The sequence below is a fragment of the Eucalyptus grandis genome, chromosome 5 (assembly GCF_016545825.1).
Source record: "Eucalyptus grandis isolate ANBG69807.140 chromosome 5, ASM1654582v1, whole genome shotgun sequence".
NCBI classification, from domain to species: domain Eukaryota; kingdom Viridiplantae; phylum Streptophyta; class Magnoliopsida; order Myrtales; family Myrtaceae; genus Eucalyptus; species Eucalyptus grandis.
This window is the reverse complement of record NC_052616.1, coordinates 61636549-61649329: the sequence shown is the minus strand read 5'-3', so window position 1 is coordinate 61649329 and position 12781 is coordinate 61636549. Positions and strand designations below refer to the sequence as shown.

Sequence of the window (12781 nt, the reverse complement as noted above, 5' to 3'; positions counted from 1 at the left end):
AATTTGTCCCTCGTATTCAAACTCATGAACTGATAGTTAACGGTTATTTTACTTTCTAAAAAGTTACTTTGTGTTACGGCTAGTGTTGAGTTTTCTTTATCAACTGACAATTAAAATTCTAATTCAAAAGACCCTTTTTCCTCTATAAAAAGGAAAAAAGGAAATCTATCGGATTAATTTCATTGAAAACCCCCTATAGAAAGGAAAAAAGGAGATCTATTGGATTAATTTCATTAAAAATTTAAAATTAGTGCATCATGATGCATTTATCTGAAATAATTTCCATGTCACTTAAATCGATACAATATGTTTTATTCAAAATTGGTCTGTCGTATAATCTCAAATTGACATTTTGGAGTCAAATTCATCATCCGTTAACATTTATGTGTGTCAATACAATACACTCAGATTTTTCACATTAGATCTTGCAATCTCTCTCGTCACCGCGTATGTTGAGAATGTTGATAAATATGTAATTTAACGAATTACTAAACGGAATGTCAAAAGATGATAAATGTATGTGGGGTTACCAATTCAAGTATTTATAAATTGAAAATTGGTTTTGTGTGAACGTGTTGTGGGATAGCAATTTGGGACTTCGGATGAAACGGGAATTAACTTTGAGCAATGAAATTAATTTGGGATTTTCAATAATATGTCCAACTCGCCAAGAAAATAAATATTTTGATCAGGAAAAATAACGAAATTTAGCCAAATTAAAGTTATCTAAATATATAAGCTAAAAGCCAAAGATATTAAAATTATAAAAAAAAAAAAAAAATTAGAAGTGAAAAGCAGGCCGCCTCTTCTGAAAGGAGCAGTCTCTCTCTCTCTCTCTCTCTCTGCTTCTTCGAAGGTCAGAGAAGCCGCTGCAACCCAAATCCACCATCTCCATCTCCATCTTCATCATCCGCAGCAGCTTCCGGATTTCGATCACAATCGCAAGAGAGAGCAACGATGGCGCTGAAGTTCTTGAACAAGAAGGGATGGCACACGGGGAGCCTGCGCAACATCGAGAACGTGTGGAAGGCCGAGCAGAAGCACGACGCCGAGCAGAAGAAGCTCGAGGAGCTCCGCAAGCAAATCCACGAGGAGCGCGAGCGCGACGAGTTCCGCCTCCTTCAGGAGCAGGCCGGCATCCTCCCGTACGCCCCCTCCCTCCTCCTTCCTTTTTCTCTTCTCTTCTCTTCTTGCCGCCGCCCTTATAGTCAAGTCGTCCCCGATTTTGCCATCGTCCTTTTTTCCGATTGATCGAACGATCGATTCCGCCCCCGGCTTCAATTGGGTCTCGATATATGAACGAAAGGGGCGAGCTTTCCTTCGAATTCCTCTCGTGCTTCTGGGGAGCAAGGGGGTGTGGAGTGCGCGTTTGCCTTAAATTTTACATCTTTCTTGCCGCCCCTATAGTCAGTTATTGCGATTTTGCTATCGTCCTTTTTTCCGATTGATCGATTGATTCCGCTCCCGGCTTCAATTGGGTCTCGATATATGAACGAAAGGGGCGAAATTTCCTTCGAATTCATCTTGTGCTTCTAGGAAGCGAGGGGGAGTCGAGTGCGCATTTGCCCTAAACTTTACATATTTCTTGCCGCCCCTATAGTCAGTTGTTGCGATTTTGCCCTCGTCCTTTTTCCGATTGATCAATCGATTCGGCTACTGACCTCAATTGGGTCTCGATATATGAACGAAAGTTTCGAAATTTCGTTCGAATTCCTCTTGTGCTTCTAGGGAGCGAGGGGGTGTCGAGTGTGCATTTGCCCTAAATTTTACGTTTTTTAGGGTTTCAGTCTGTCGATCGATGTTTGGTTGTCTGTAGGAAGTGAGGCTGTTCACCCCTAGATGAGATTTGTTAGCATATTCTGTCTGATGCTGGGTTGGTTGAAATCATGGATTCTGTGAATTGTCCAAGTTCTTGAAATTTTTTTCGCGGTTGCTTTGTGTGTGTATAGGAGGCAAGAGAGATTGGAGTTTCTGTATGATTCGGGCTTGGCCGTCGGGAAGGGAAGTTCTGAAGGAGTTGCATTTAAAGCACTTGATAATAAACCTGATGAAGCAGCAGCATCATCTTCAGCTGCGTCGGCATCAGGATCGGCGTCGGCTACACCAGGGGCTCTTTTCGAGGAGAAGCCATACTCAGCAAATGATACGTGGAGGAAGCTGCATTCGGATCCTCTGCTTATGATTCGGCAGCGAGAGCAGGAGGCGCTTGCTCGAATCAAGAATAACCCCGTGCAAATGGCCATGATTCGCAAATCGGTGAGCCCTACTCGTTGTGTCTTTACTTCTTAGTTTTTTGTTTTAAAATTGATGCCGTCATTATTTTCATTAAGTGGAACGTATTAAACACTAGAAATGCTTTCGTTCTCTCAAGTGTATAGAATTGTAATAGCAATTCATGAAACACAGATATTTGCACTATGGTGTGCAGAAGAAAGTGCATGCGCCTGGAATCTGGTTTTTAATGGATGAGCCAAGTGTTCCACTTGAGGAACAGTGGACTACAGTTGCTTGAGCGCTTGAGTTAATACTTTATAAAATAACAGGAATCAGAGCATTGCAGCTGCTGATGGTGGTTGAGAGGTAATTGTGTGAAAAGGCAGATGTTGGAAGAGTAACTTCACAATTCTCACTATTGTGCAGTAACAGATTAGTTATTCTTTGTTATAGTGCTGATCATTTGAGTTAATTTTTCACACATGCTTGCTCAAGTGTGATTCTAGAGATAGAGCTGATGTGGACGCTATTATGGTACTGGAAGATGAAAATGCTGGATTAGAGAGAATTTTGATATCTTGGTCGTATTCTAAGGGTGTTTTTGTGGAAGAAAACATCTGGGAGTTTTCTTTAGAGTCAGAGCAGAATCTGAGAGAGAGTTGAAGTTTGGATGTGGTATCTGTGCAATTTTTCTCGAAAAAGAGTTTTGATTTAATATTTTGCAGTTGCTTATTTTGAAATGCTAATAAAGCTTGGTTTCTATTTGAAATGAGAGAGAGATCTTTTGTTAGTTATTTCAGCTACGTTTCTATGGCTAGACATCTATAATTGGTTGCAATGATAGGACAGGTTAAAAAGTTGTTTTAGTAAAATTGTGACTGCTTCCTATGTGTGTTATAGCCTAGGGCTATGGTTTTGTAATGAGAGTCAAGAATCTATTTTTGAGATAGTTGTCTTTTGTAGATCACATAGGTGTCAACTCTGGATTAATGCACAATGTCCTTTTATAGTAAATAGATCAGTGTCCAGAGGATGGTCTCTCATTGTTGGCCTTCAGAGGAAGAGTTCTACATTTTGAAGCAGTGCTTCATGTTTGTAGTGGAAACTCAGAGTGATTGTTGCCTTCTGTCTCTTGGAATCTGGAAGATGACCATAAATGTTGACTTTAAGATTTCCATTGACATGATGCTCTTTAGAAGAGAAGTTATGCATTCATTTCTATTTACAATTATTTAATGTGAGCATGAGAGATTCTACTTGTTGTTTACTATATTTAGGTGCTTTTGACTTCCATTGGAAACTATTTATACCAGTTTGAGATTAATATTTTCTTCCAACAATACTTCTTTGTACAAATTTTTTGTTCTTGTTACTAAGTCTCACCATCTCTTCAAAAGAAGTTTCTTGTCACTAATTAGATCACTGTGAATAAGAGTAATTTATGTAGCCAACCACAGAGTCTTTGTTTATGTTGTTGATTCTCATCCTTCTGTATTTGCCTTCATTTGTAGGTTATGGAGAAGAATCCCGATAAAGATCGTGACAAGAAGGAATCCCGGAAGAAACATCGGCATCGTAGTTCAAAACATGAGAAACGTTTATCGTCATCTGAGCCAGTGGATTCTGATGATGCTTCCCATGATGACAGAAAGGCTAAGAGACAGAGTACCAAGCAAAGCTCAGATCGTAATGGGCACCACAGAAAAGCACAATCAGATTCAGAAGATGATTTACATGGGAGAGAATCTAGGAAGAAGCATCGACACGGCGACTCTAAGCACGAGCGGTCATCAGATGGCTCTCTAGGTGTAAAACGTGGGAAGGATGATGCTCGCAATCCTAACAGGAACTCGCGCCATGAAAATGATGATCTTGAAAGCCGATCAAATTGTGATGCTTATAGGAGGGAAAGTAGAAGCTCCATCGATGCAAGCCGACACCGTGGGGATACGCTCCAAGGAGAAGGTAGGAATGAATCGCAATATAGGCGGCGGAATACAGCTCCTAAACTTTCAGAAGAAGAGAGACTTGCTAGGCTGCGAGAGATGCAAATGGATGCTGAGCTGCATGAAGAGCAGAGGTGGAAGCGTTTGAAGAGAGCTGATGCGGAAGATGCACAGGAGTCTAAGCGCGATGCGCCTTCTCGTGGCAGGAACTTCTTGCATGCTGTTCAGAAAAGCGTATACGGTGCCGAAAAGGGCGGTAACTTGACCATTGAGGAAAGCGTGCGTCGCAGGACATATTACTCACAGGGTAGGTCAGAAACGGGCGAAGGAAATGCTTTCCGACGGTGAATTGAGGGTCATATGTTTATCAAAATTCCTATTTCTCGCATTTGATTATCAACATATGGGTTTAATTCCCCTGTGCCAATCAAACTTGTGATGTAGCTTTATTTGGATCATTTGATCAGCAGAGATCTGGATCATCGTTATCAGATTTATGGTTTTTGTTATTGTATCTTGGATGTAAATCTTGAAGTGCAATGTTTATTCGCTGATCTACTTAATTTGGATGCACCCCATTCATGCCTTATCATCATTGTCCGGTAAGTACGACACTTCATTCAGGCAAGGAATCAGGAACCCGAAAGATCTTGAACCGGGCACACGATGCTTGTCATTTTCCGTTGAAAAAATATGCACACCTTCTCGGCTTCTCTGCATAATTTGTGTGAAGGATTCCAATCAAGACTTCGTTCGGGCATTGGCTCAATCGCGAGTTTGGATGAGTCCCTTGATGCTGTTCATCCAGAATTGAATGACAGAAAAACTAGGTGTATTTACCTCAGTCGGTACCTATCAACATCTTGCAACTCTAAGTCCGGCACACCACAAGAAGCTGACACATGGACGTAGTGACATGGGAGATACTGCTCGAATGCTTGGACACCTTGCATCCTTTCCATTTCCATGGAATCCCAAATGGATTCGGACGACGGCCATAGCGTCATGAAAGCGGAAATATGCTCGGCCAAAGCTGTGGGTCACCCTTCGATTCGACGCAACAATACAAAGGGAGGCGATAAAGGCAAATTAGTTCAGGCACGGTCTCTGCCGACAATAAGCGCCCTTTCAACTTCTCAACGACATTTCACGAGAGTATTCGTCTCTACCATTTTAAGAGTTGGTCCTAAGCTTCTAACTGCACGTTTAATAGTTTTGATTTCCTCTTTTGTTGAACACTTGCTTTATACAAAGACGTTTCATTTGTTGTTCTCTCTCCTATTTTTGGAGGGCTTATCAACATATGTCAACATTTATATATCTATAATCGTATAGAGACAAATGGTAAGCAGCCATTCTCTTGCTTTGTCCTGTGACGGTGATCTTTGTGGTCCAAGAATGAGTGGAACCTCGATCACCCATTTGAATAATTTTGGATTCGGCCCTGGTTATTGACACGTACCTTGCTTTTGATTCATTGCCATCTCATTGCCAAATATCATTCGGCCAACTATCATATTTCTCTGTCATTTCTTTTTCAGTTTTTTTTGTTCCTTTTTCTGAGGCATGGTTTGAAACCCTATCGGGTGATGACACCATACCATCTTTTAGCCAATATCAACAACCATGCTAAAGCTTTCAAGTCATATTCATAGCTGTTAATTGTAGGCCCTAGTATCTTTAATCTCCTGGAAAACTAAGCCAGCTTCTTTACCGAACCCATTTGCATACCATATTTCAAGATTCGATAACTTAAAGTATGCAGAATCTAATCATGCTTATGACTTAGAGGAAGAACTTTATATGTGCTAGCCTGGTTTAAGACTATTATCTTGTACTTCACCTGTTTGTGTTGTATGGTGATAATTTTCCATGAAATTAGAGATTTACGAAGTAATGTCTTTTCGTCCTTATCTTTTGGATGGGGGTAAGCACGTAGAGTCGCATGAGTACTGTGAAAAAGAACAGACAACGAAATTTTACCGCTTCATAATTGAGCTGATGTACTGAGATTTTTATTGCCCTCCAATGACGGTCAAGATGTGATTGTCCATGTGGTCATTTAGAAAAAGGGAAAAGGAAAAACGAAGGAACAAACAAGAAAGATGTGCTTGTCTGAGGACATCACAAAAAGTGAAATCGACATCATCAACTTAATGCCGGCATCGGTTGGAGTTGGAGGACCGTGATTTGCATTTATAGATACCTAACTTTGAAGGGGCTCATTGGCTTGCCATCATTTTCTTTGCATTTGTGCACCTCCTTTTCCGGCAACAAAATTTGCTTGCTTATGTGGGTGTTGCAGATACTTTGATCTTGACTTCTTCAAAGGGATAGTGGAAGCTTGTGGTTAATTTGGATTTCTGCGGGGGAATATGAAGATGGGTTATCTTCTGTTCTTGATTTGCTGTCTACTGCTAGCAAGAGCTGCTTCACTTGCAGAGTTCAGAGGCATGTCCTTTCTCTTGCGGTTCCTTTTCTTTTTCTTTCATTCCATTAGCTTTCAATGAAAAAGAAGTTTGTAATTCTTATCAGAGCACCCAACTGGATCTTATATCAGAGTTCTGGTACTTCAAATCCAAAGGGATCGGTAAATATTGTGTTAGTTAAAACTAGTACATTAGAACTGAAAAATCTGTTCTTTCTCATGGCAAAAGCTTGTAAAGCATTATGTGCAATGAGTATGATTGTCTTGTAAAGAGTTTTTTGGACGGATTAATGACATGAGACTGTTAATTTATGCACCGGATCTCCAAAATATGAGGCTTTTTAGGCATGCGTAGACTTAGTGTGGTTTATTATGCATATACGTGATCTGGTTTTTAACATTTCTTTTACTGCAGGTGATGAGGCAGCCATTTATCTGGATCTGTACCATGTTGATGGCTCTAACTCTTCCCTTGGGAACAAATCTCCAGAGCCTCTCACCCATGTTCTTGCTCGCGATGAAAATCGCATCAAGGCTCTCAGGTACCGAATTACTCGCACAAAGGAGCACAAACCTAGCGTCATCTTGAACCAATCCATAGACATATTAGGCCCTGAATCTGTAAGCATCCCAGCGAGCCCCGGCTTGTCTCTTGGGTCAGGCAATTATTACGTCAAGATAGGCCTTGGCATGCCTGCGAAGTACAATGCCATGCTCCTCGACACTGGCAGCTCTCTTTCGTGGCTCCAGTGCCAACCATGTGTGATATCCTGCCATGCCCAAGTCGACCCTCTGTACAACCCCTCCGCTTCCAGGACATACAAATCCATACCGTGCTCGACCTCTCAGTGCTCGTCACTCAAGGAGGCCACTCTGAACGACCCCTTATGCGAGGTGGAAACGGGCAAGTGTGTGTACACAGCAAGCTATGGCGACTCATCCTACTCGACTGGATACTTGAGCCAAGACTTGCTTAGCTTGTCGCCATCCGAGACTTCGCCTAGTTTCCTTTATGGGTGCGGCCAGGACAACGAAGGGCTGTTTGGGAGGGCAGCCGGTATTGTAGGCCTGGCCCGCGAAAGGCTCTCCTTGATTTCTCAATTATCTCCCAAGTATGGAAATGCGTTCTCCTATTGTCTTCCATCAGAAACCTCCATTGGCAGCGGCTTCCTCTCTATTGGGAGCACTTCACTAACGGCATCAGCCTTCAGGTTCACTCCCATGATAACTGAATCCAGAGAAAAGAGCTTATACTTCTTGCGATTGGGTGCAATTTCACTAGCGGGAAAGCCCTTATCAGTCGCGGCTACGCAGTATAGGGTCCCGACCATCATCGACTCAGGGACAGTCATCTCTCGCCTGCCTAGTTCGGTCTATGTCGCACTCAAACAGGCTTTCATCAACATCATGTCAAGAAAGTATGCTAAGGCGCCGAGCTATTCCATATTGGACACCTGTTTCAAAGGAAGCTTGAAGACTATGTCCGTTCCACAGATGCGGCTTGTATTCCAGGGCGGCGCTGATCTCACTCTGACACCTGCAAACATTCTCCTAGATGTCGAGAAGGGCACTACTTGCTTGGCCTTCGCAAGCAGCTCTGGAAACGATGAAATTGCTGTCATTGGGAATCATCAGCAAAAGACATTCAAGGTCGCCTATGATGTCACCAATTCCAGGATTGGGTTCGCTGCAGGCGGCTGCCATTGATCAGCAGCGCTTTCACTTATCGAATGTCATGAAGAGCACAATTATTCAGACATAAGGATCCAATGAAATATACTGGGATCGGGGGCAAAATAAAGTTTGTTTTCTTGAAGTTGTGAACTACAGGAAAGTAACATTCCCCGCAATGTCATACGTCTCTTCATGTACATATCAGTGAAGATTTGCAGTAACTACATTTTGATCTACGGTCTGAGTATCCCTCATTTGCTTTGACGTGACGGTATCTATATCTTCGGAGATACATAAGAAACAACTCTTAATCATTTGAAAGCAAATAGAAGCCTCTGAATATGGCAAGTAGGATTTCGGTGTACTACATTGGCAAGGTCTCTAGAATCGCTACCTTACAAGAGCTGTTTATGTAACTGAACTTAATAGAAGAGCTTACATTATTCACTGAAAACGGGTTTAGCGCGCGATACAAACCACCGCGCAAACTCTGACCATTAAATCGACATAATTACCTTGATTCGAATGCATGGACAGCGAATTCTTTCCATCACTAAACTTGCATCAGATGAAAATCAATGATAAAACAAAACAGAGGCTAAACATGTAGTACTGACGGCTTCTTAGCCGCATCTACTGGTTTGATTTAAAATCCGACGACTCACGAGAGAAAATTAAGAATCTATTTATTATGTATAGGTAAAGTTAGAGCTAAGAGACTGTTGCTTTTGTGCTCGCCACGTGACACTTCTCTTTAACTTTGTGCTTGTCACTCAGGATGATACTTGGTATTGTGTTTGTGCTTGTCACTCAAGATGATACTTGGTATTGTGTTGTCTGTAGCCCAATAACCTTGTCGGTTATTTACATGTCTTACTGGCACTCCTATATTTTATTTTCAAATATTAATAATGGATAAAGTCAAAATCTGAACATTTTCAAATGTTAAAAAAAAAATTATCTCACTCGAAAATAAAATAAAATAAAATATAGGAGTGCCCTGGCTCAAAGATTTCAAAACAAGTCACAAAAGATCAGAAAGTTGAACTTACTCTATGATGTCTTTGAGCCAAAGAGCTAGCTATGGACATCATAGCATGTGCAGTGACCTCATGTGGATAAAGGGCCTCAGCGAACGTGCAGGCCATTGATGGGCACACAGCCTTAAGTCCTCATAGGCTTTTCCATATGTGAATGTGATAACATAAAATAAGAACAGGCCCACTTAACTTTAATACATTATGTGTTTGGTTGGAAGATTTCAAAGTTTGAACTTTGATTCTTTCTTGTCTGTCATTAAATTAGTCAATTCATCTCCAACAGCCTGAACTTGACTTTTCTGCCACCTTTCACACGGCTACAACACCATATGATTTCTTCAGGATCTATCACTCTGCTAAAAGTTCTCTTCCTGGCACCTTTCACTCGCTCTTATGCCCCCATGTCCACGTCTTTGCTGTGAACTGAGAGTTGGGAGTCCTGATCAATTCGAAGTTGGCCACGACCGGCTCATCAGCAACCGGAGAATTTCCGCTTCGACTAACGGGTGTGGGGTACGTTTATTTGAAAGATTCATCCATCTTTCTTTTGTTCCTTCTTTCTTTCCACCGCCAAGTGTATTGACTTCCATGGAGATCTCTCCCTCATCCCATCTGACAGTATACTGCAGAAAATGGACCTGAATGTTTCATTCGAAAAGATTGTCTGCTTCTTGTTTCCTAGGATTCTAGCTTTCTCTTTGCTGGCAAAAAGAATTGGTCTCAAGACAATCTATTTCTATATTCATCCATCATTCAGACATTGAAAAATACAGCTAACTTCTCTGAGACTTCTGCATTAATGTTGTGAAAAATCCTACTTCCAATGCTGCAAGGCAAGATCTGATAGTTCTCTTTCTGCTACATAAATGTCCAACAACTTTGACTAGAATTTCTTCTTCTTTCCACTCTAAGGTTTAAAGTTCAATTGTATGATCCGATGCCATCGAGGCAATGACCTCTCGACTATCGAAGTTTTAACTTGTGGGTGCACCATGAATATAAGGTCCTTGGAACCCCTAAGATTAAGATTTTGCGTTTTTCACTCAGCTAGAAAATTGGATGGGAACAAATTCTCTCTTTTTGATAAAGGAGAGTAAAAGTTCTTCTGTTATTAAAGGAAAAAGAGACAACATAAATATGTTTCTCTCCCTGAAAGATACCCTGCTGAAGAAAAGAGACCTTTGGAAATTCAATTTGAAGATGAGTTTTTCTGTCTAGTCCTTGTTTCCTGGGCTGTGAGTTTCCTTTCCATTGTCTAGAAAACTTAGAAGGTGGAAAAGGAGTGGGCCCTGTTCCAGATTCCAATGTCATTGAGCAATGAGCAATCCCCACTATTAGCGGCAATAAAGAAGAGGCAAATGGTCTTGTTCAACCAAATAGCATAAAGTATAGAGTAAATCCAATGGCCTGCAATATGCCGCCAAAAAACTGTCATCGACATTGGACTGACAAGATCACAACATTCGCCGCCTCGTATTTGTATGTTATTCCATATTCAATACCAACTCCACAGTCCCAACAACCAAAATCGAAACTTCATGTTGGTTTCTGCACTTTCTTACTGAATGTTTGTCTTTCTATAATGGTGCAGAGGATTTTAATATGTTCTCTTTAAAATCTTGAATCTATGTCACCCCATTTCCAAAATTTTATAACATTTGTTCCATTCCTTTTTTTTTCTTTTCTATAAAACACTTGGCTAGAATTGCTTGTTAGCCAGAAAGCTCACGTCCATAGGACGTGTAGTTAATAGACTCAAAAGTGACAATAAAAGAATAATCGCTCTAGGGCGAGGCAATGCGCACTTCTTCTTGCTAATTTAATAATGGGTTAGTGCGGATTCAAAAACACAAGACTTCCCCCCATTTCAAGGATTTAAACCTGAGGTCTTATCCTTTGTGCAGATGCAATAACTCAATAGCAATCTTCAAGAACTTCGCTTCTGCAGATACTTACCTCAATCAGAATGGGCTGCATTTCCTCAAAAGTTGTGTCACGGTCAATTAGCTACAGAGAAGAGCTGAACCGGAGCTCACGGAGTACAGGAAAATCCTTAATGGCGCTGGAAGATATATTCAGCTCTAACAAGGGAAGCGACCAATTCCTCACACTTGTTTGTACTGCTAACACAGTAGCCAACCGGCTCCGGTCCGGAAGTATCAATTCAGAGTTGAAAATGGGCCCCAGATCAACTGAAGCTACTTCCGAGATTGATAGGAACTGTGATTGCTCAGCAGTTTCAGAAGAAGGAACAGACGGATATCACACAGAGCCTGGAATTTCACAGCTCATCCATGAAGATTCAGAATCCTATAGTGTTGAACCTCCTAAACGGTCCAGAAGTTGGCATTCATTTTTTGAAGAAGAAATGCCTTCAGCCAATGCTAAGAACGATGGCAAAAGTAGAGATAGAACCGAGTGGGAGTACAAAGGTGTAAGGCGGTCAAGAAGCTTTCATACGGTTGAGGAATACGATGCATTGCTGGATAGGATTTTGTCAGCAAGCTCTCCTCATGATGATAATGTCGCAGAGAACCAAGAAAATATAACATCCCTTGAATCTTCAATGCACAGCGCTCAGAACAACTGCAATATCAAGATAATGGATACAACACCACAAAAGGATGATGTGTTGGTGGACAAGACCATTGTAAACGATGAAGCTGTAAAAGATAACTCAATCACGCTATCAGCTTCAGGATCAGAAAGCAAAGAAGTGATCCCAAGTTCACTGGAGTCCCGCACAAGCGATGAGTTAACTGCCAAAGATGATGTTGTTCAAGAAGAAAGATGCGTGATAGAGGGAGGATTCAAGAGAAAGGCCATTGCAAGAGGGCTAGAATCACTTGCAATCCCAACCACAATTGAATTCCCAGCAGTTGCGAGCTTAAGAGAATGGATTCCCACCAGAGGGCAAGTCTACTCTCCTGGAGCCTACGCAACTCCTAAGTTCGGCACCTATTCTTTGCCGCAGTATGAGAATCCATGTGAGGCGACCGAGGACAACATCTTCACCGAGGAATTGGTGATGGCCTTTGAGGAGCACATGCAAGAACTAGAAGCAGAAGAAGAAACTATTCTCAAACAAATTGCAGAGAAATGGGAACGGGAAGGTGCCAAGGAAAATCTAGATGAAGTTGTTACAACCTAGAGAGGATGATTTTTTTTTTTTTTTTTTTGTGTGGCTTTGGATATTAAAGTGTATGGTCCAAATCTGAGGATAATCCAGGATCCTCTTAGAAATTGATGCCCTCGGATTGTAAGATACATTGAAGTGAAAAATATATCAGAAATGAAAAACTAAAAAAAAAGGACTGTAAGCACATCATGCCTTGATCAAAAGCACTGTTTCTTCATCCAACTGCAGCTATAGTCCATGAAAATCAATGCTCTCACAACTCCACTCTGCAACTAAAATCATGATTTTCTGAAAGCATGTTTCATTGATGACTACCTCATCACTAAAGAAAGTTACTCAT

At 41.3% G+C, this 12781-nt stretch overlaps 3 protein-coding genes across 3 annotated transcripts; all 3 read left to right on the top strand.

Annotated features, from left to right (window-relative positions):
- Positions 1-808: 808 nt before the first annotated feature.
- Positions 809-4723, top strand: LOC104445787 (pre-mRNA-splicing factor CWC25 homolog). The gene is made up of 3 exons (XM_010059710.3): positions 809-1145; positions 1950-2256; positions 3726-4723. Exons 1-3 carry the CDS (start codon positions 958-960, stop codon positions 4506-4508), a joined length of 1278 nt encoding a protein of 425 aa, XP_010058012.2. The 5' UTR covers positions 809-957; the 3' UTR covers positions 4509-4723.
- A 1520-nt stretch (positions 4724-6243) lies between these two features.
- On the top strand, positions 6244-8526 carry LOC104445786 (aspartyl protease family protein At5g10770). The gene is made up of 2 exons (XM_010059709.3): positions 6244-6611; positions 7004-8526. The coding sequence occupies exons 1-2, from the start codon at positions 6536-6538 to the stop codon at positions 8293-8295; spliced, it is 1368 nt and encodes a 455-aa protein (XP_010058011.2). The 5' UTR covers positions 6244-6535; the 3' UTR covers positions 8296-8526.
- A 1046-nt stretch (positions 8527-9572) lies between these two features.
- LOC108960154 lies at positions 9573-12616 on the top strand. Its single transcript, XM_018875072.2, has 2 exons — positions 9573-9815; positions 11207-12616. Exon 2 carries the CDS (start codon positions 11269-11271, stop codon positions 12451-12453), a length of 1185 nt encoding a protein of 394 aa, XP_018730617.2. The 5' UTR covers positions 9573-9815; positions 11207-11268; the 3' UTR covers positions 12454-12616.
- Positions 12617-12781: the final 165 nt, after the last annotated feature.